This window comes from Triticum dicoccoides, chromosome 5B (assembly GCF_002162155.2).
Source record: "Triticum dicoccoides isolate Atlit2015 ecotype Zavitan chromosome 5B, WEW_v2.0, whole genome shotgun sequence".
Taxonomy (NCBI): Eukaryota; Viridiplantae; Streptophyta; class Magnoliopsida; order Poales; family Poaceae; genus Triticum; species Triticum dicoccoides.
Genome location: NC_041389.1, coordinates 581224103 through 581246897, shown reverse-complemented (window position 1 = coordinate 581246897; position 22795 = coordinate 581224103). Strand labels below are relative to the sequence as shown.

The window sequence follows — 22795 nt, the reverse complement described above, 5'->3', positions numbered from 1 at the left end:
GTCCTTGGTTTTGGTGTCGGATGTTCTGCTTTCTCTGTCCCTGTTCCGTCTGTATCTCTGTCAGTGGTGGCGTGGTGATCAGGTTGGCGTTCGACGCGACTTCCTGATCCCAGATGAGCGCCGGAGCCGCCGCCGGTCTCGTGCGAATTGCCGAGGCTTCTGATTGCGTGCGCTGCGCTCTGGCCAGGGCGGCCACCTTCCGCCGCGTTCCCTCTGCTTGGCCGGCGTTCTTGTTATCGTTGGAGCTGGGTCTGCTTCGTCATCCAAGACCAAGAGGCAGGCGTTTCCTCTCGGGTACCCGCGTGCGCCGGAGCTACTCCGGAGAAACCCCGTGCCGCCGCCGCCGCAGCCGCCGATCGAGGCCGTGGTTTCTTCGCCCGTGCTCTCGCGCACCAGTCCCTCCGGAACCGCCATGCCATCCCTGTTCTCTGGAGTCGACAATGCAGCCAAGCTGAATCTTTTGTGTGTGTATGTGCGCGTGTGACTGTAAGTAGCAGGTGTTTTGCTGTTGCATTAAGTACAGGGTCAACAACAGAAATAAGAAAAACCCGACAGTGTCAACAACACTTCGGCTGTACAAAAAAATTGGAACAGAACTACTCTTAAAGCCTCCATCAGGAAGCTAAAGCCTGCACTCACTACCTCCCAAACATTAGCAGCCGTAGTATTCTGCTCTCTGAAAATCCTCTTGTTTCTCTCATTCCAACCAAATATGCCATGCAGCTACAGCCGCACAAGCCACCTCCACTGCTCCTCTTTGCACTTTTCTTGTCAGAATTGTTGATCTTCTTCCACCATCATCCAGGGATCGAGCTTACAGAGAGAGCATTGCTCGCTAATCATGGATGGTGAGAGCCAGCAAATGCTTGACCCGTGTCCGTTTGGTTATGTTATCGATGCTTCTGGTTATTAGTAGAACGGGCATTCAGTGGCGTGCTGTCTTATATACTCCCTCCGTCCCATAATATATTATGGGACGGAGGGAGTAGTTATTTGTTTTGTATTGGGGAAGTATTTCAGATCTATGTTTTTGGTATAGTCGCGCTTCACATTATCAAAAAAAATATGGCCACACCACTCTTTTTTTTTGGCAAAGTGGCTTTACCACATGATGTAGAGGCCTGGAGGATGATCCAAAAAAACGTTCTTGATCGATAAGCCTGACAACTACTGCTGCAACGCAAGTACAGCACAGTTGTCAGTCTTGTTCAAGCTATCAATCTGGATGCAAGTCAAGTATCTGCTCTTATTGCATTGTTGCTACTTTCTATTTTACTCCTAATATTGTAGCTTTCCTCTGTCGAGCACATAAAATTCGGTTCTTTCAAATATCTGTATGATACTCGCCTGCTTGTCTATAGAGTTCCTCTTGTGACCATCTTTTTGTAAGCAGTTTGCCGGGAATGTATTATGAATAAAATAGATGAGGAGGAGATCGAAGCCTGCCCAGTGTGCGATGTTGCTCTTGGGATCACTCCTGAAGAGAAACTCCGGTAAGTAATTGTTAAAATACCAAGGTTATCTGCTGTACAACATTGTTTTTCCAACTTGTCAGTTCTCTTTTTTCTTTAAATTCCTGTATAAGTACACCTGCATAGCGTTAATAACATGTGAGCATAAAGAAGTGGTGCTGCCACTTTTTAGGCCTTCTTATCACTAATAGTACATATAGTGGATGTCAAAATGAGCCATTTGAAGGTTCTACGGATACTAAATCAAGTAAGAATACATGATCCAAAATCTTCTGTTCATCTGTAACAATAGAACAAATTCTATAGTTCTCCGGCTGCCTCAAAATGGCTCATGCTGGAAGTCCTCCGGCTTCTTTCATCTCAGTAATAATTGGGCCAACACAAAATTTTGTGGCTCCTCTCCCTCCTATTGCACGTGGCAGAGCATCATTGGATAAGTCGGCAGTTTGCCTCAGGGTCCACGTACTAAAGCCCCGCATCAGCGGCCAACAGTTTTCGTACTGCAGCCGACTGACCAGACCCCACAGTCCCACACTCCTGTCCTTGTTTCTGTAAGTTTTCCCTTCGCCGATGACGCCCAACTGCAGCCTTAAGAACTTGGCAGTATATGTATAGACTATAGAGCAACAGATGGCCAGAATGGAGAAAACAGACTAATGAAATTCATGTTTGATCCTCTTAGTTTGATCCTTAAAGTAATAGGAGTTCATATACATTTCCATTGTGTTTTGCATTTTAAAATTTGTGCCTTTCAGTAAAATATGGTGTTCACACACACCATTTATTAGTAGCTGCAGAAACAATTAGTTCATTTGAACCCTTATATAATACAGTAGAAAAGTGCACTTAACATTTTTGTGAAGAATAAGAGTATATGTACGACCATTATACAGCAGAAAAGTGCACCTATTATTTTTGTGAAGAATAAGAGTATATGTACTGTTAATATCTCTATACACATTTAAATTAAAAATAGTTCCTTCTGGATATTAGTTAGAATATACTAGCTTATAATTACACTCCTGTGGATTCTACTGTATAAATCTTGCGTAAGATGTAACAGCTATCACAGCTCTTCGTGCCGACTGCCTGCTACATTGTTATCTTGTCTAATAACACTGGCTGAAATACACACGCTTGCTAAAAAGTGTGTATACATTTTTGTTTGGTGAAGCAAAATCTTAGAATTCCAGCCACCATCATTCTTTTTTTTCCTGCAATCTCGACTCAGGTACTCAACTATATGCTGCTACCTAACATGATTGATTGGTTCCTTGTTTGAAGGGCTGATATAAGTATTCAGGCTATCAGAAATTATTTGTTTCCATCTAAGGCAGAAGTAGATGCTTTTGAGGCTCCAACTATTACATTGCCAGCGAAGAGAAAAGAGAGGTCCATTTCTTCCTTGGTTGAAACCCCAAAGATGGCAACACAAACTACTCTGACAGGACGGAGAACCAAAGTTGCAAGAAGGACTATCACATCCCAGACGTTTTCTCTCAGTAAATTGCCAAATAAATCTGAAGACCGCGATCAGATGGCTGAGAAGGCCTCGGCACTAAAATCTACCAAGATGACAACATCTGCAAATAAAAAACAGGTAGTATTGAAGTGTTATCAACACATAATTCATATGCAAGTTTTATGCCAGTTGTCTTGTAACATTTTCTTATTCTAATTACACTTCCATCCCAAACAGAACACTGTAGATATTTCTGAAGATGGAAAGAATCGCGGGACGATTGACAAGGAAGAGCTTGAGAAGCCCTTACGGAGTCTAGTCGTGGCAAGCGCGAAGAAATCGCAGAATCCAAGTTCTTGTTCCAAGGAAAGTTCAGAAGCCCTTACGGAGTTACGGAGTTTAGTCGTGGCAAGCGCGAAGAAATCGCAGAATCCAAGTTCTTGTCCCAAGGAAAGTAAAACAACCACAGAGCATACTCCGAGGGAAAGCCCAGAAGCAGACTCGCATGATGGAATAACAACCCAAGTCTGGTTTTCACTAGTCACTTCACCGAACCAGTAAGACCTCTTGCAGCATATTCAATATATATACTGATTCTGATGGACCATGTGTTTTGTGTTGTCACATCAAAATGAAAATTGTTTTGCAGGGTAGAAGCTAAACTGTTGCCTCAGCTAGAAAAGAATTTCTACAGAATCAAGTGAGTTCCTCTTTAGGCTTCAAGTTTCCTTGTCACAATGATATAGGCCTCTCATACTTAGCATCCTCTTAATCATAGCATATGTTGGTGGAGATATTTTCCCAGCTTAGATGGCTCAGTGTGCTGATGCCCCTTTTCCTGTTATCTCTGATTGTTTTTTACTAGATGCATAGATTGCTCTGGTATTAGCAAGAGTTCTTCTCTTCATCTCAAAATATGAAGGTGAAGAACCTAGAAAAACAGTGGTCTTGTGAATTTTTATGACCGGTGGAGAGGATATTTCATCCGAAAATCCTGCATGCTTTTTTTTCGTTCATTCCTACCAGCAATTCAGTTTTCGCTGATGTAATAACATGTTAGTAGATTCCAAGAATTTAATACATTCTGTTCTTCAATATGATTTTTTCTTCTTGTTTCAGAGATGGAACTATGCGGGTATCCTCCATCCTGAGGCTGATTATGAAAAAACTTGAGCTAGCAAGTGACGATAAGGTGGGCCTTTTTAGATGTCATTGTACTTCCATTTTTGATTGCTGTCACTGCACAAACCCTACTCAAGTCTGTGCCTTGCTATCAAGGTGCTTGCTTCCATGTACTACATTTACCGATAAATCTGGATTTTGCTACATTTCTAGATTTTGTTTTTCAGAAATTGTGAAGGGGCCACTGTCCCCATTTGATTTCCATTGAAAGGAACCACCCTGCTGCATTTGTAGATTTGGATGGTGACATAGTAGGATTTAATTGCACCATTTTTCGGTTCAAAGCTCCCAAAGAATGCGTCACTAAAACATTTTGCAGCTCAATGATCCATCCTATCATATCTCCTCCTGTTAGTGAGTGTGCGTGAGTCTGTGTGCCCACAAACCGAGAGTATGTGAACCTGCTCTTTTGTTTGACCCCTTGTGTATACGCTTGTGCGAATTGCAGGTGGAGATCTTATGCCACGACGAGTCGGTGTGCCCCTCGACGACGCTGCACGGCCTACTCGAGCGGTGGCTGAGCTGCAAGCCGAAGGACGAGGTCCTGAGGCCGGTGGGTGCTCCGGCGAATGAGTTTGTGATGGAGCTGCGCTACCGCCGGTGCCCGGGGTCCAGGCCCCTTTGCTGCACGACGAAGATAGCGTCCCTCCCCTGCCATTGCAGCACCTAGCTCCTCCGTCGGTCATCCGCTCATGCTCGTCGTTCAATGGTCCATCAGTCTGCCTACCTAGGATATATTATACATATAGTATTCTCACTCTATACCTGCATATCTTTCTCAATTTTGTTGGACCGTGTAAAGAGAGAAGGGGCGAAAGAAAGAGGTTAGCATAGCCGTAGATTTGCTAGACAAAGAATACGAAAAGTTTATGCTGGCTACATTTTTGGTTTACAGTTATCACAAGACCTCGCAGACAAAATTCCTCAGTTGTTCCTCTCCTCTCCTCTGTCTCCTTCTTGTGGTAATTTTGTTTCTTACCCACTGTGCATGGCTGCGCGGTAGCCCTGATTTGGTCAAAAGATCTCGTTCTAGGTGAGATTCCTTCGGTTTGTCCTGTGGTGGTCTAATGGTTTTGGCTGGTAACGGTCTACGCCAGGGCGTGGCCTGCAAAGCTGCACACCGAGCAAGCTGAACAGCTACCTCCACAGGTCATTCTGATGGGCTCGTCTATGTCTATGTCTAAGGGCATCTCCAGCCGCGCCCCCAGGAAGGCCTCCCCAGGCGTTTTTTTTGCGCCGGCACCGGAAAAACGGCCCAGTCGCGCCTCAGGAGCCCGATTTACGCCGGCTTGGGCCGAAAACAGCGCCGGCGGACCCAGCCCGAACCCGGCGCGCTGGGGGGCGCCCGGGGGCGCCAGGCAAACTGTTTTGGCGCGAAAAAGCCGCGGGCCCGCCGCGTCAGCGTGACGGCTCTCTTCTCGGCCCTTCGTCGTCCTCATCGCCTCGTTTCCCGCGGCGAATCAATGCCAAAGCTGCCGCGCTGCTGCGCCGGTCAGCCTGCACCATTGATGCCTCACGGGCGGCGCAGTGAAGACCGGACGACGCGCGTCCCTCGCCCTCCCTCGCCCGCCACGCGTACACACGATGACACGCGCGCCTTGGCCTATATATGAAGCGCCCCGGCGCACTCGGCGACTCACACTCTCCCGCCGCCGTCGTTCCTCCCTCTCCTCTCCTCTCTTTCGCCGTCCCCCGTTCACACCCATGGCCGAGCGCTTCCCAGGCGACGGCGCGGCGGCGAACGGCTTCGGCCGCCGCCATCTTCATGAAGACGAGGCTCGCCTCCTTTACGAGGCCGAGTACCCGGTCCCGCCGGACATGCGGGTGCCCGGGGCGTGGAGGATCAGCGCGGGCGGCGTGCCCCCGGCACCGACCGGCGCGGCGCGGCGTGCGGAGATCGCACGCATCCGCTCGAACCTGCCGCGTGCGGCGAGGGAGGGGCCACGGTACGTCCCCGACAGCCCGCTCTGGGAACCTTACTTCCGCCGCCGTCAGGCCGAGCAGCTCGAGGCCACGAACGGCGTCGTGCCCTCCGGCAGGCTCAACGCCGCCGGCCGGTGTCTGTGGTGGGGCGTGTCCGGGCGCACGTTGGAGGCCGTCCTCGAGTACATCGAGGGCGGCAACACGCCGCGCCTCGAGTACCCCGCTCCCCCTTCCTTCTCACGCCGCCGGGGAAGCTCCTGGACCCCGAGGCGCATGGAGACCGGGGGAGGGGGGGGGGTCCTCCTCCTCGTCCGGCGGCTCGCCCTGCCTCCGCCCCGTCAAGCCGGAGCCCCAGGACACGCCGGTCAGCGCGCGCACCCGCAGCTCCGGCGGCGCCAACGCCTCTCCACCCACCGGCCGCTTCGTCCTCGCCGAGCCGAAGCCGGAGCCCGTCCTCCCCGCGGAGTACGAGGAGATAGCCCGGCGCGGCTTCTCCGACGAGGACGGCATGCGGTGGGCGCGGGACGACTACCTCCGCGACGAGATGGTCCGGCAGCGCCGGGCCCAGGAGGAGATCGCCGCCCGCAAGCGTGGGCGCGAGGACGAGCACGGCGTCGTGGTCCTCGACAGCGACGACGACGACGCCCCCGGACCGTCCAACCCACCGCGCCAACCGGGGGAGGGATGCAGCAGGGACAGCGGAGGCGGCGACGACGACGACGATGATGATGACGACGACGGCGGTGACTACACGCGGTTCTACCGCCTCCTCGGCATGTAGAACCGCATGGGCGGGCGGCGAGGGAGACGGCGGGTGGCGAGGGAGACGGCGGGAGTAGCCCGCGGTAGTTTTTTCTTTTTTTGTAAAATATGTTTAAGTTTGAACGAACTCGCCGATGTTTGCGTTAAATTTGAGTCGTTTTTGCGCCGTGTTTGACTTTTTTGACTAACCGTGGGCGCCGCGACTGGGGGGCATCACGCCCCCAGTGCGCGGTTTAGCATCGGTGCGCCCCCAGGGGGCGCTTTTTTGCCCCTCCTGGGAGGCCAACGGCTGGAGATGCCCTAAGCCGTTGACACTTTTTAAGTCTTATTCAATCCAGACAAGTGAAACAGTGCAGTGAAAGTGTCACTTACACCTTTTTATTCAGAAAAGCGAACGTTACACTTCTTTACTAAACTAAAGTTCGGAAATAAAGAAATATTGCAGTAAACTAAAGTTGATTGGACGCGTATAGGCAGCGCACCGTCGCCTGGGGTGGTCCAGCGAGCGGCCGTCCATTTTAACTAATTGCTTGTCCTCCTTAATTAGAAAAACTTTGTCATCTAATCTATTTGTTTACGACGTATTAAATGCCAGCATAGTAATCTCCTCCTATGCATGTTTTTCATCTCTTGGACATTTAATTTGTGATTTCAAAAATTTAAAAGGCATAACTTTTAATCCACGCATCGGAATTATGATCCATTTTTACCATTGTAATCTTTGCGACGTGCTCTTCGAAACTAGATCCCACATGGGTATGTTTCGAAGAAATTTTCTTTGTGCAATTTTGTCCCTGTTTTGTGCAACTGACTAGCCTTCGATGCGCAACCACTAGTAGAAAAAGGGCCATTTGTCCCGGTTCATAACGACCCTTTAGTCCCGGCTCCAGAACCGGGACTAAAGGCCATCCACGTGGCCGCTGTCTGGAGCTCCACCTTTAGTCCCAGTTGGTAACACCAACCGGGACTAAAGGTATTTTTACGAATTTTTTTTTGTTACCAACCGGGACTAAAGGTATTTTTACGAATTTTTTTTTTGAATTTTTTCGATTGTCAAATTTCTGAATTATTTTCTAATTTAATCTCTAATCACCCCTCATCATTCCAAATCATCTAACTTCCCGGCCGGTCACCCATCCTCTCACTACTCCAGCCTAAGCATGCTTAACTTTCGGGTTCTATTCCCCCTCGTTTCCATGTCTGTACTTGTTGTTTTCCTGACAATAGTAATATGTCAATCCTATTAACCCTCAGGAGTTTAGCTTGAGCATGAAGTCACACAGTTTCACTGTTTGAGTTTGAAACTATTATTCTAAAAAATAATAATTATTTAGTAACACTAATATTTCTTCAATAAGTAGTTTGACCACAGTTTGACCAGATTTGACCAAAATTCAAAAATTTGAAATAATTATTTAGTAACACTAATATTCTCGAATAATTACGTAGTAACACTAATATTTCTTGAATAAGTAGTTTGACCATAGTTTGACCAGATTTGACCAAAGTTTGACCAGATTTTACCAAAATTCTAAAAAATTGTAATAATTATTTAGTAACACTAATATTATTGAAAAATTATTTAGTAACACTAATACTTCTTGAATAAGTAGTTTGACCAAAGTTTGACCAGATTTAACCAAAATTCATTTTTTTTGAAATTTGAGCATAACTTTTTTCCTTTTAGAATTTGAGGATTCTAAAAATTTGCAAACAGGCCATAGGCGGTCAAAATCGGATGCGGATTTTCTTGCTGAACATTTTGATATATTATATGTTTTTTTGACATCGTATGCAAAAGTTATAGCCGTTTTACATTTTCCCTACACTTTTTGCAAAACATGTCCAAATTTAAGTTTTTAAATTTTCCTAACTAGCACATGTAGTAACATAACTACATCTAGAAGGATTTTAATTTTTGAAGTTTTTATCATTTTCTTTTGCTTTTTACAAAACTAAAAAGGCGATCCACAGGAGGGGGGGGGGGGTAGAGTTTGAAAATGGGACCTTTAGTATCGGTTCGTGACACGAACCGGTACTAATGCCTCAAACCCCATTAGTACCGGTTCGAGCTACCAACCGGTACGAACCGGTACTAATGGGCATCGCACCCTTTAGTCCCGGTTCGTGGCACCAACCGGGACTAAAGGTCATATTTAAACAGGAACTAATGCCTGTACGGTGCCCTAGCCGCTCGAACCGGGACTAATGCTCACATTAGTCCCGGTTCGTAATGCAACCGGGATTAATGCTCTTTTCTGGCCGAACGAAAGCCCTGTTTTCTACTAGTGAACTAACTGACATAGATGTGCAATTTTTATCGTACACCGTGGACGTGCAGTTTTCCTCTATGGTACCTCCACCCCAAACTACCTCCTTCTAGTGAGATGTGCAACTTCGTTTGTTGTCCAGGCCATGCCGTTTTCACTAGTGGCACCACCTCAAACTACTCTCTAACAGTGAAAATGTGCAATTTCGTCTGTTGCACCGGTGCCCTGGCCAACTGCCTGGTAGTCCCCGCACGTGTGTAGTCCCCACAACCGCGTTTGAGGGACTACCCTATATATAAGAATGTCCCAACTCCACGGCCACGCATGTGCGACTATGCACACAAGAGCGTGCAACTCCATGCTCGGACGTGGGCACCTCCCACAACAATTCATGTGCAACTATGCAGACGAGATTGTGTAACTGTGTGGCCATACATGTGCGAAAATGCCGACGAGAGTGTGCAACTCCATGGCCATGTATGTGCACCTGTGCCGAAGAGAGTGCGCATCTCCGCGGCCATGCGTGAGCACCTCCCATGACAATTCATGTGTGACTATGCAGACGAGATTGTGCAACTCTGTGTCCATACATGTGCGCCTGCGCTGACGAGAGTGTGCAACTCCACGACCATCCGTGAGCACCTCCCACGATAATTTATGTGCGACTATGCGAACGGGATTGTGCAACTCTGTGACCATGCATGTGCAACTATACCGATGAGAGTGTGCAACTCCGCAGCCAGGCGTGAGCACCTCCCCCAACAATTCATGTGCGACTATCCGGACGAGATTGTGCAACTCTATGGTCATGCATGTGCGACTATACCTATGAGAGTGTGCAACTCCGCGGCCGGGCATGAGAACCTCCCACAACAACTCATGTGCGACTATACAGACGAGATTGTGCAACTCTGTGGCCATGCATATGCGACTGTGCCGATGAGAGTGTGCAACCCCGCGTCCATGCATGAGCATCTACCACGACAATTTATATGCGACTATGCACATGAGATTGTGCAACTCTGTGGCCATGCATGTGCAACTATACCGACGGGAGTGTGCAACTCCACGGCCGGGCATGAGCACCTCCTATGACAATTCATGTGCAACTATGTGGACGAGATCGTGCAACTCTGTGGCCATGCATGTGCGACTGTGCCGACAAGAGTGTGCAACTCCACAGCCATGCGTGAGCACCTCCCACGATAATTCATGTGCAACTATGCAGATGAGATTGTGCAACTCTGTGTCCATGCATGTGCGACAAGAGTGTGCAACTCCACGACCGTGTGTGAGCTAATACGCCAATGAAAATGTGTAATTCCGTGCTCCTATATGCGACTAGGCCGCCGCGTGTGTGCAACTCCCGGAGCCAACAAGAGTGGACACCTATGCTGATGAGAATGTGCAACTCCACGGTCGTGCTTGTGCGACTATGTGAGCAAAAGTGTGCAACTCTGTTGTCACGCATGTGCGACTATGCCGACGGGAGTGTGAAACTCCATGGTCATGCGTTAGCTACTATGTCGACTAGAGTGTGCAACTCCGTGATCATGCGTGTGCGACTATGCCGCCGCGCGTGTGCAACTTCCGCAGTCGTGCGTGGGCTATTTATGCCAATGAGAGTGTGCACCACCTTGATCGCGCGTGTTCGACAATGCCGACAAGAGTGTGCAACTCTGTGGGCGTGCATGTGCGACTAAGCCAATAGGCAGTGGCGGACTTAGAAATAAAATGGAGGATGCACTGGTAGAAAAAGAGGCTTCCGTCCAGCCCCATTAGTCGCGAAAGTGTAGGAACCGCGACTAATGAAGTCTTTAGTCGCGGTTCGGCAGACGAACCGCAACCAAAGGCCTGGGCCCAGGGCGCTCGGTGGCCAGCTGGTGCACGTGAGGGGCTTTAGTCGCGGTTGGCCAGGCCAACCGCGACTAAAGGTGCGCAAAGGCCTTTAGTCGCGGTTGGCCAGGCCAACCGCGACTAAAGCTCCTCCCCTATATATACCAGTTCAGCACACTCACTTAGCCATTTGGTGCCACTTCTCTTCACAAGCTTCACAAGGGGGTGTAGGTTTGCTTTTGGTTCCTCTTATGCACACAAGGTGTTTGATGAAATACCCTAAGAGGGTGAAACAAACATGATATGAAGTGTTGGAGCCACACTTGAGGTTCCTCATTTATTTTTTCCTCCTCGATCGCGGTTAGCAACTTGAACCTTTCATGCATGTGTGTCATTGATAAAATATGCATGTGTGCAGTTCATTGTTTAATTTATATTGTTTGTAGCTAGTTAGTTTAACAAATGCATGATGGTTAATTATATATTTTATATTATAATAATGCAGATGAATCGGCAATGGATGTACGGTAACCGACTCTCCGGCGAGTTCACTACGGGTTTGAAAGATTTCCTCGTAGTGGCTAATGCGAACAAGCAGGGGGGTTTTGTTATGTGTCCATGTGTTATCTGTAAGAATCAGAAGGGTTACTCTTCCTCAAGAGATGTTCACATGCATCTGCTTCGGCACGGTTTCATGCCAAGCTATAATTGTTGGACCAAGCATGGAGAAAGAGGGGTTATAATGGAAGAAGATGAAGAAGGGGATGATTTCATCGATGAAAGCTATCTTGCTCATTTCGGTGATACTTTCATGGAGGATGCTGAAGGTGAAGGGGAAGGTGAAGAAGAGGCACGTGGATCCCGTTGATGATCTTGGTCGGACCATTGCTGATGCACGGAGACGCTGCGAAACTGAAAAGGAGAGGGAGAATTTGGATCGCATGTTAGAGGATCACAGAAAGGCGCTGTACCCCGGATGCGATGATGGTCTGAAAAAGCTGGGCTGCACACTGGATTTGCTGAAATGGAAGGCAGAGGCAGGTGTAGCTGACTCGGCATTTGAAAACTTGCTGAAAATGTTGAAGAATATGTTTCCAAAGGATAACGAGTTGCCCGCCAGTACGTACGAAGCAAAGAAGGTTGTCTGCCCTCTAGGTTTAGAGGTTCTGAAGATACATGCATGCATCAACGACTGCATCCTCTACCGCGGTGAATACGAGAATTTGAATGAATGCCCGGTATGCACTGCATTGCGTTATAAGATCAGAGGCGATGACCCTGGTGACGATGTTGAGGGCCAGAAACCCAGAAAGAGGGTTCCCGCCAAGGTGATGTGGTATGCTCCTATAATACCACGGTTGAAACGTCTGTTCAGGAACAAAGAGCATGCCAAGTTGTTGCGATGGCACAAAGAGGACCGTAAGTCGGACGGGGAGTTGAGACACACCGCAGATGGAACGCAATGGAGAAAGATCGACAGATGGTTCAAAGATTTTGCAGCTGACGCAAGGAACATAAGATTTGCTCTAAGTACGGATGGCATGAATCCTTTTGGCGAGCAGAGCTCCAGCCATAGCACCTGGCCCGTGACTCTATGCATCTACAACCTTCCTCCTTGGTTGTGCATGAAGCGGAAGTTCATTATGATGCCAGTGCTCATCCAAGGTCCGAAGCAACCCGGCAACGACATCGATGTGTACCTAAGGCCATTAGTTGATGAACTTTTACAGCTGTGGGGTGGTGTCCGTGTGTGGGATGAGCACAAACAAGAGGAATTTGACCTGCGAGCGTTGCTTTTCGTAACCATCAACGATTGGCCTGCTCTTAGTAACCTTTCGGGACTGTCAAATAAGGGATACAATGCATGCACGCACTGCTTACATGAGACTGAAAGTGTACATTTGCCAAATTGTAAGAAGAACGTGTACCTTGGGCATCGTCGATTTCTTCCGAAAATTCATCCAGTAAGAAAGAAAGGCAAGCATTACAACGGCAAGGCAGATCACCGGCCGAAGCCTGCGGAACACACTGGTGCTGAGGTATTTGATATGGTCAAGGATTTGAAAGTCATCTTTGGAAAGGGTCCTGGCGGACAATCAGTTCCGAAGGGAGCTGACGGGCACGCAGCCATGTGGAAGAAGAAATCTATATTCTAGGAGCTAGAATATTGGAAAGTCCTAGATGTCCGCTCTGCAATCGACGTGATGCACGTTACGAAGAATATTTGCGTGAACCTCCTAAGCTTCTTGGGCGTGTATGGGAAGACAAATGATACAAAGGAAGCACGGCAGGACCAGCAACATTTGAAAGACCCTGATGACCGGCATCCGGAATGGTTTCAAGGTCGTGCCAGCTACGCTCTGACCAAAGAAGAGAAGGTCATCTTTTTTGAATGCCTGAGCAGTATGAAGGTCCCGTCTGGATTCTCGTCCAATATAAAGGGAATAATAAACATGGCGGAGAAAAAGTTCCAAAACCTGAAGTCTCACGACTGCCACGTGATTATGACGCAATTGCTTCCGATTGCTTTGAGGGGGCTCCTGCCGGAAAATGTTCGAGTAGCCATTGTGAAGCTATGTGCATTCCTCAATGCAATCTCTCAGAAGGTAATCAATCCAGAAGTTCTACCACGGTTACAGAACGATGTGATCCAATGTCTTGTCAGTTTCGAGTTGGTGTTCCCGCCATCCTTCTTCAATATTATGACGCACCTCTTGGTTCACCTAGTCGAAGAGATTTTCATTCTCGGTCCTGTATTTCTACACAATATGTTCCCCTTCGAGAGGTTCACGGGAGTATTAAAGAAATATGTTCGTAACCGTGCTAGGCCAGAAGGAAGCATCGCCAAGGGCTATGGAAATGAGGAGGTAATTGAGTTTTGTGTTGACTTTGTTCCTGACCTTAAGTCGATTGGTCTTCCTCGATCGCGGCACGAGGGGAGACTAAGTGGAAAAGGCACGATCAGAAGGAAATCAACGATATGTATGGACGGCCATTCTCTGACTGAAGCACACCACACTGTACTGACCAATTCCAGCTTGGTGGCTCCGTACTTTGAGAAACACAAGAATATTTTACGCTCGGACAACCCGGGGAAGCCTGAATCCTGGATTAGGAAGGCCCACATGGAGACTTTCGGCAGTTGGTTGAGAAAACATTTAATGAATGACAATGATGTTATAGATCAGCTGTACATGTTGGCCAAGACACCATCTTCGACTATAACGACTTTCCAAGGGTACGAGATAAATGGGAATACATTTTACATGATCGCCCAAGATAAAAAGAGCACCAACCAAAACAGTGGTGTCCGCTTTGATGCAGCAACCGAGAATGGGCAAAAGGTCACATATTATGGTTACATAGAGGAGATATGGGAACTTGACTATGGACCCTCCTTTAAGGTCCCTTTGTTCCGGTGCAAATGGTTCAAGCTAACAGGAGGTGGGGTAAAGGTGGACCAGCAATACGGAATGACAATGGTGGATTTCAACAATCTTGGTTACCTTGACGAACCATTCGTCCTAGCGAAAGATGTCGCTCAGGTTTTCTATGTGAAGGACATGAGTAGCAAACCGAGGAAACGGAAAGATAAGAAAACGATCAGTACATCATGCGATGATCCAAAGCGCCACATTGTTCTTTCAGGGAAAAGAAACATCGTGGGAGTGGAGGACAAGACAGACATGTCAGAAGATTATAATATGTTTGCTTATCGTGGGTGTTTTTTTAGGGATCGAGAGGGGACGGCGAGGGTTATAAATGTGTTGTCCTCGCCTCCCCTCTCCGTGACGCCGTCGTCTGCCGCCCCGTCTCGCGCTCTACCGCGACACCCTCTCCCACCCCTTCCTCGCCCCCTCCTTTTGCCACCGCCCTTTCGCCACCGCCACCGCCACCGCCCCCCTTCTTCACTTAATTAATTTGTTTTTACTACATGTTTTCAGGACTGACATAATGGCGGACGATAGAGCTGACCCGATTATGGACAACTATGATCCGGACGGTGAAGCACATATGTTCGGCATCATAAACGGCGATATTCTATATGTGCCGACCGGAGAAGAAGAAGATGATATCTCTTCTTATCTGAACCTTGACGGTGAAGATGAAGGGCGCCGTCAGCAAGATGATGCCGAACAAACGTCGATAAACGACGATCTTCAAATGGAAGTAGCAACCACCTCCGGCGCCGAGGTATATATATACATTGAGCCTCTAGTGATACAAACTAACTGATTTGAATAAATATCAGGACTGACATAAAAGACTCTTTCTTATTTTAGCCCTCGGCCGGATCGTCGAAACAATCGAGTACGTCGTCAAAGCGTGGCGCAACCAAGACGATGAAACAAGGAGAAACATGCACCATCGAGGTTGTCGACAGTGCAACCGGCAGGCCGCTGGAGCCCCGCAAGAACGCCACCAAGTTTGTCAGCCAATGCGGAGCCATTGTTAGAGACAACGTCTCGATCACCGTCCAGGAGTGGAATGAGCCAAAGAAGGCACGAATTGATGGTTTCACTTTTGTCGATAAGAGAACAAAAAAAGATTGCTTCAAGAAGCTTATGGAACATTTCGTTCTACCTCCGGAATACAACAAATTCGATGAGGAGGGTAACAAGATTGAGGAAAACAAGGAGAGGAGGAGGCTAGTCAAACAGTTCGCTCTTCATAAGATGGCCGACGCATTCCGGAAATTCAAGCAAAATCTAGCCCATGACTTTGTCAAGCAGAACAAGACTCCGGATTTCAAAGGACAATATGAGAAACTGAAACATGATTGGCCATAATTTGTGAAGCAAAAGAAATCGGAGCAGTTCATTCAAATATCGAAAAAAAATAAGGAAAATGCGGCTAAGAAGGAGTACAATCATATTATGGGGCCAGGAGGGTATCGCCTTTGGGAGCCTAGGTGGGAGAAGATGGAGAACGAGCTGAGGGCGCGAGGAATCCGTCCAGGTACGGAGGGATGGGACCCAAGGGCCAAAAGCTGGTGGTACGGGCATGGGGGAACGCTGAACCCGGAGACAGGGGAGTGTGTTTACCGGGGCAAATTAATTAAACCCACCCAAGCCCTTATTAACGCAATGAGGGATGCTCAACAGGGGAAGATCAAGTTCAACAGAGAGAACGACGCGCTGACAAAAGCCCTCGGGAATCCTGAACACGGAGGACGTGTACGAGGCATGGGGCACATTCCGTGGAAAATAGGGTTCCCCCAGAACGATGACCCGTAAGGTTACAGAAGCCGTAAGAGAAAGATGGATCGGGAAGCAGATGTTGTGGCGCGGTTGGCATCGGAAATGGATGTGATGAAGAAAACCATGAGTGTACTAGTAGCCGAAAGAGATGCAGCTCGGGTGCAGCATGAAGATCATCCAGCGGATCTCGGAAGCCAGCAGCGGAGAAGCAGCGTGGCTTCCACGGAGGCCCCACCGGCTGGTGCAGATGCACCGACGATCGAAATTACTGCACCGGAGCCTCTGGTGGTCGAAATTACTGCACCGGAGCCTCTGGTGGTCGAAATTACTTCACCGGAGCCTCCTCGCTACCCCGTGGACGATATAAAGGAGATGAAAGAATGTCATCTGTATTATCCTATCGGGAACATGTCCATGAAGGTAGCCATCGGCAGTGCTTTACCATGTTTACCTGGAGCACTCCACCACAACAACCCTATTCAAGATGGCTATGCTCGTGTCACGGTGGAGGACATAGTCCAAGGGTTTGAGGACCTGGAGATTGACATTGCTACACCTGAAGGGGAGAAAAGACTTGGAGATGTCAAGCGCCATTTCATTCTATGGCAAAAGAAGTTTATCAAGTTTCCAGGCGAGGCGCCAAGGACAACAAGTCCACCCCCCTACGGTGGTGGTGGTGGCGGTGGCGGTGGTGGTGGTGGTGGTGGTGGTGGCGGTTCACCTACACCTCCGTCACGTCAGCCGACGCCGCCCCCCAGTCCACCACGTCCGGCGGGTGATCAGCCGCCGCCCCCCAGTCCTCGTCCGGCGGGTGATCAGACGCCGCCCCCCAATCCACCTCCGGCAAAGAAGCAGAAGCAGTCCTGGATTATTAACCCGGACCCTTATGTACCTAAGACCACAAAGGTACCGGAGCCATCACTGAAGCCTCTCCCCACAAGGCCTTGGGAACGTAGTGCCGAGGAAGTCGACGCGGCCGCGGCTGCTGATTTGGAGAAATGGAAGGCGGACTGCAAGAAGAAAAGAGAGCCCGAGCCCAAGCCAGTATTTTCTGATGAGCAAAAGAAGTGGGCTAAGTCATTTTTGAGCACACCGTCCCAAGCCGCGAAGAATCTGCCTAACGACTATGCACGTGAACTTCGCAGGCAGGCACTCATGTTCAAGGAGAACAAAGAGCGGGAGAAGGCCGAAAGTAAAAAAAGCGGGAAACAAGTTGCCCAGCTCGGGGAACAAAGTAAACAATCGATTGCCCCGCTTATAGTGGAAGCCTTCTGTCCGGATGACCCCGAGATCATACAAGCTGCGGCAGCATAGGGATTGACTGTAACGAGTGCCAGAGAACAAGCGGCCAACTTAGGTATTACTCTTCGTGAACTGTTAGGCCTTGATGAGGCGCCAGTGAAGGAGGTAGTAATTACATATGTCAAGAATGGGCCTCTCGTCGAGCCTGCGGAGGAAAAGGATCTACCTCCACAAATGAAAGGTCTGCTGAAATGGTACAAGGGTTACATAAAAAATAAAAACGCCAAAGAATATATTTATGCGGAAGTTAGACATGAGCATCACTTCAAACATTACTATGTACAAATTGAACTGAGTGAATTGTTCCAGCTTTTCAATCTGCGCGAGCTCGATAAATCTATCATCAGTTGCTACGTTCTGTAAGTGATTTATTAATTTCTACCCCATCTCGTTCATATTGCCTGCACTATATATATGTCCTAACTATATTGTTGTGTCCGCTATTATACATGCAGAATGAAGATTAAGGAATGCAGAGTAAGGAACATCCATGATGTTGGGTTCATTGACCCACACATCGTTAATGGACATGTGTTGGAGCGTTACCCCGCCGACGTGGAGGCAGACCTGTGGCAGTTTCTTACAAAGCAGGAACTCAAAAGTGATATTCTATTTCCTTACCATTTTGAGTGAGTGTTTCTGTCTTGAGCACATTCTCTTTTGTTTACTCCATGCATGGTATGTGGCCGGCTAATCGATGAGTTATGCATGACGTATTGTGCATGTATCGTGTTCGCAGGTTCCACTGGATTCTGCTAGTAATTAAAGTTAACACCTCAGAATGTCTCGTCCACGACTCTGTGAATATGGATCCAAAGCTTTGGGGCGGCATGAGAAGAATGCTGCAGAAGTAATTATTTTCATTCATTTGCGCTCTATATCGATCGGCCTATTTCGTTCATTTCCTAATATCAAGTAACTAATTAATAACTCTCTTGTTCATTTAATTTTCTTTGCCTCGTAGGGTTTGGAGACGGTTCGTAGATACAAAGGTCGGTGAATTCAAAAAAGAGCTAGAATTCAAAATGTTAAAGGCTAAGAATGCTGGGGATATTCAGCCACCGGAGACCAATCTATGTGAATACTATGTCTGTGAGATGATCCGGAGATACACCTCTGAGCGGGTTCCGAGTGATACCAATGCTCAGAGGAATAACCTCCGGTGGATGCTTAGTCCAGAAGCTCGCTTCCGACCACTTCAAGAGGAACTAGCTGGATGGTTCAGCAGGGAAGTCCTCCATCCTAAAGGAGAACACTATTACGAGGACATAGAACTTTATATGCATTAAATCATGTATGGAAACTTGTTCAAAATTGTATATGGTCATCCGATGATATTGAATATATATTGTATATTCCTCTTGAATTCTTTTTGGTTCTAATTTCAAATTTATTTGAAATTGTACATTCATATGCATGTATGTAGTACCGTAGAATATATGAAACTCCTTCAAAATTAAAATAAAGCACAAAAGAAATAAAACAATACAAATTAAACAGAAAACAGGTTTAAGGGGGGGGGCTAAAACCCTAAACCTGCGGCGGCCTTTAGTCGCGGTTGGCCAGAAGAACCGCGACTAAAGGTCCTCCGCCCCGACGGCCACCTGGCGCCCACGTGGACGGGCCTTTAGTCGCGGTTCTTAAGCAACCGCGACTAAAGGGGGGGGGGCCTTTAGTCGCGCACGGTCTGTCGCGGTTGCGCAACCGCGACTAATGGCAGTTGCGAACCGCGACCAAAGGCCCTTTTTCCACCAGTGATGTGCATCATTTTTTTTAAAATGAGGTCTATTTCAATTGGTTTGGGTGGGCCTTGAAAAATCAGCTAATTTTTACATGGTAAAAAAATGTTTTCCAAAATTTTAGGTGTGCCATGGCACACCTGGCACACCCACTAGATACGCCACTGCCAACAGGGGGTGGAACTCTCGTGCATGAGCTTGTACGCCAACTAGAGTGTGTAACTCTGTGACGTATACGGACAGAGTTACACACAGACAAGAGTGTGCAACTCTACCGCCTCGCGTGTGAGACTACGCGTGATGATAGTGTCCAACTCCCCTACCATGCTTGTGCGACTACACCAACAAGAGTGTGCAACTCCGCAGTCCTGTGTGTATGACTATGCCGCCACGTGTGCAACTTTTGGAGTGGTGCGTGAGTTACTATGCCGACGAAAGTGTGCTATGCAATTCTAGACTTTGTGTTCAGTGATATGGATCCAACTCTAGTAGGAAATTCTAACTTATAAATTCAGCCACATTGCATTTGGGCGAAAATATTTTCTGTCTTTCAGTGTCGCTGATGCCACACACAGATGCAGATAACGACAATTTTGCTTGGGCTTTTGGCATCAGATAGTCATCCACAACTTCCTCAACTAGAGTTGTTTCTAATTTTCTCTTCGCGCTTCTATAGCCGTAAGTAGAGAATTTAGAAAGCTGGACCATTCTATGATTTCAAACCATGTGTCTTCATTGGAACACCTCTTTGTTCAGCAATAATAAGGAGCTGCTGTCTTGTGGACTTACCAGAACAACATCTTGCCCTTTGATACGTCTCCAACATATCTATAATTTTTTATTGTTCCATGCTATTATATTACCCGTTTGGATGTTTATGGGCTTTACCTTTTACTTTTATATTATTTTTGGGACTAACCTACTAACCGGAGGCCCAGTCCGAATTGCTGTTTTTTTTGCCTATTTCAGTGTTTCGAAGAAAAGGAATAATATAACGAAATGAAACCTTCGGGAGCGATCTTTTTGGAACAAACGTAATCCAGGAGACTTGGGGTGGACGTCAAGCAGCAAACGAGGCGGCCACGAGGGTGCCCGGCGCGCCTCCCACCCTCGTGGGCCCCTGGTGGCTCAACCGACCTACTTCTTTCGCCTATATATACTCCCGTACGCTGAAAACATCGAGGAGCACCACGAAATACTATTTCCACCGCCGCAACCTTTTGTATCCGCGAGATCCCATCTTGGAGCCTGTAGCGACCAGACCTCAAGTAGTCTGATCTCTGTGCATCAGTGTCATCCCTAGATCGGTAATGTTGACACACATAGTACTTGAAAGATTTATAACAGAGTAGCAATCACACACTTATTACATCGAATATCTCAAAAGAGAACTTATTACAATAAATATGGCTTAAGGCCATCTAATAAAAATAACAACAGAAGGCTTGGAAGATAAAGTGAGTCCATCAACTCCAATGGCATCACTGAGTGAAAGATCACGACCTAAGGCACCTTACTCGTCGTCTGAAAAGTCTGCAACATGAATGTTGCAGCCTGAAAATGGGTCAACACATGGAATATGCTGGCAATGTAACACATAGAGAGTAATGAACGGAATAATGCTATCACTACATGCATATATGGCTGGTGGAAAGCTCTATGGTTACAGTTTTGCATAGCCAAATTTTCCCTACAACAAAGGAATAAATTTTTTTTAACTATCATGGTGGTTGTTAAACATTGAGAAGGTTCACCCAACTCAGTCCCAATTAATCATCATCATTAAACCCAATCAAAATTAAATTAAGTAACATGATGAGATTCACATGATAATCCAAGAACTAGATACTCAAAACGTCCATAACCGGGGACACAGCTAACCATGATTAGTTTATACACTTTGCAGAGGTTTGCGCACTTTTCCCCACAAGACCCGATCTCCTCCGTTGGATTTCTCACACTACAAGGTGTTTGAGAAACAGATGACCGAGACACAGTCTTTCAGAAGCGTTAGCACCTCACGATGGGTAGACAGTTACGCCTACTTTCCCCTACATCTGCTAGTCTACCACTGTAAGAGTTCACACGACTTAATCAACTATGCTAGAGCCCATAGTAGCTTGTGGCTACACACGTAATTTTCTAGCATGAATAATCTCATGATCCCTTTGAGCCTGGGTGACGGTCCATAGAAGAATCACACGGTACCCCGGGATTTCCAAAAATATAGGCAACACTGGGTTCCCCAGGTGCCTCAATCCACCCAGATGTGTATTAAAGTTGCCACCTTAAGTTGAACCATTAATTAACAATACTCACACCTTTCATGGATACACTCACCCAATCCACGTCTACTAGCATAGCATAGCAATATAAGCAAACGTAGAAGTAACTCCCAAAGGTTTGATAATAAACAGGACAATAGGTACTACCTCATCTACTTCCCAAAACCCACATGTTAAATCAGATCCTAACCATGCAATTGTTTGAGGATTGATCTAATGCAATAAAACTGGGAAGTAAAGAGGTATGATCAAAGTGTTACTTGCCTTGCTGATGATCCGTGAAACCTAGAAACTCGTAGTAGCACGCGGCGCACTCCGGGTACTCTATCGCAAACCAACAAGCATACAATAAGCACTCATCTAATGCACAGATAAAACTCAAATAAGAGATTTAACCAGAAATTTCAACTTAAGACCTCCGGTTTGCAAAAAGAATCAAATCAAACGAAGCAACGAAACTCAAACAACGAAAGAAACAAGCTTCGTTTACTAATCTGGACCCAAGTCAAGTTTTACAGTAGCAAAAACTTGTTTGAGTTGGTTAAACGGAAAGAGGGTTTCAAGACGAAACTCCAGGCGCTTGAATCGCCTGATTCCGATAAACGAGCGAAAAGTTATACTAAAATAAAAATCAGATCAGAAATCGCGATCGAAAATAATCGCGAAAAACCCGAGAAAAAAAGCTGACGAACAGGCTAACGAACGAACGTTCGCTGTCTGCGGCTAAACGACGAAAACCGTTCTCTAAAACGAACGTACGGACGAACGGCCGCAAAATAAATAAACCAAGGGAAATACCGATCTGACGAAAAAACCGGAATTTAAAAAAAACTGGATCTAGATCTAGGGTTTATCGAAATAAACCGAAAAAACGGCAGCGGCGGTCAACTCCGGCGGCAGCGGCAGCGGTGCGGGGCGGCACTGGTAGGGTTTGACCGCGGGGTGGGCTGGGGCGACGGTGTGGGCTGTGGGGCAGGGGCCCCCGGCTTATAAAGCCCCCCGGGCGGAGTCCCGGTCTGGTACGACCCGGAGTCATTTTTTTAAATAATTTTGACGTGCAGAAAAAGAAAGAAAAGAGATACTAAACGGACTCCAAAAATCCCAAAATAAATTTTCCCCGTCCCCTAAAAATATGCCGGACAAGATGAACATTTATTTGGGCCTAAAATGCAATTTTGAAAAATGCACAATTTTCCTATGCAAATAAAATAGCAATAAAATCCCAAAATAAAATCTTATTTGATTTTAATATTAAACCTTCAATATTTCTTTATTTTGGAAAAGTCATTTTATTCCCTCTCTCTTATATTTATAAAATAAATATACGAAGATAAAGTAATTAAAATCAAAAGATCCTTTTT

General features: G+C 47.1%; 1 protein-coding gene across 1 annotated transcript in view; it reads left to right on the top strand.

The window, feature by feature from the left end:
- The window catches only part of LOC119311765 (E3 ubiquitin protein ligase DRIP2-like), a 5884-nt gene extending 835 nt beyond the window's left edge, over positions 1-5049 (top strand). The window contains exons 2-7 of the mRNA XM_037587466.1: positions 1394-1493; positions 2757-3072; positions 3172-3491; positions 3584-3634; positions 4054-4126; positions 4565-5049. Coding sequence (XP_037443363.1) covers positions 1394-1493; positions 2757-3072; positions 3172-3491; positions 3584-3634; positions 4054-4126; positions 4565-4786 — 1082 coding nt within the window. The 3' untranslated portion in view covers positions 4787-5049. The remainder of the gene's footprint in view (positions 1-1393; positions 1494-2756; positions 3073-3171; positions 3492-3583; positions 3635-4053; positions 4127-4564) is intronic.
- Positions 5050-22795: the final 17746 nt, after the last annotated feature.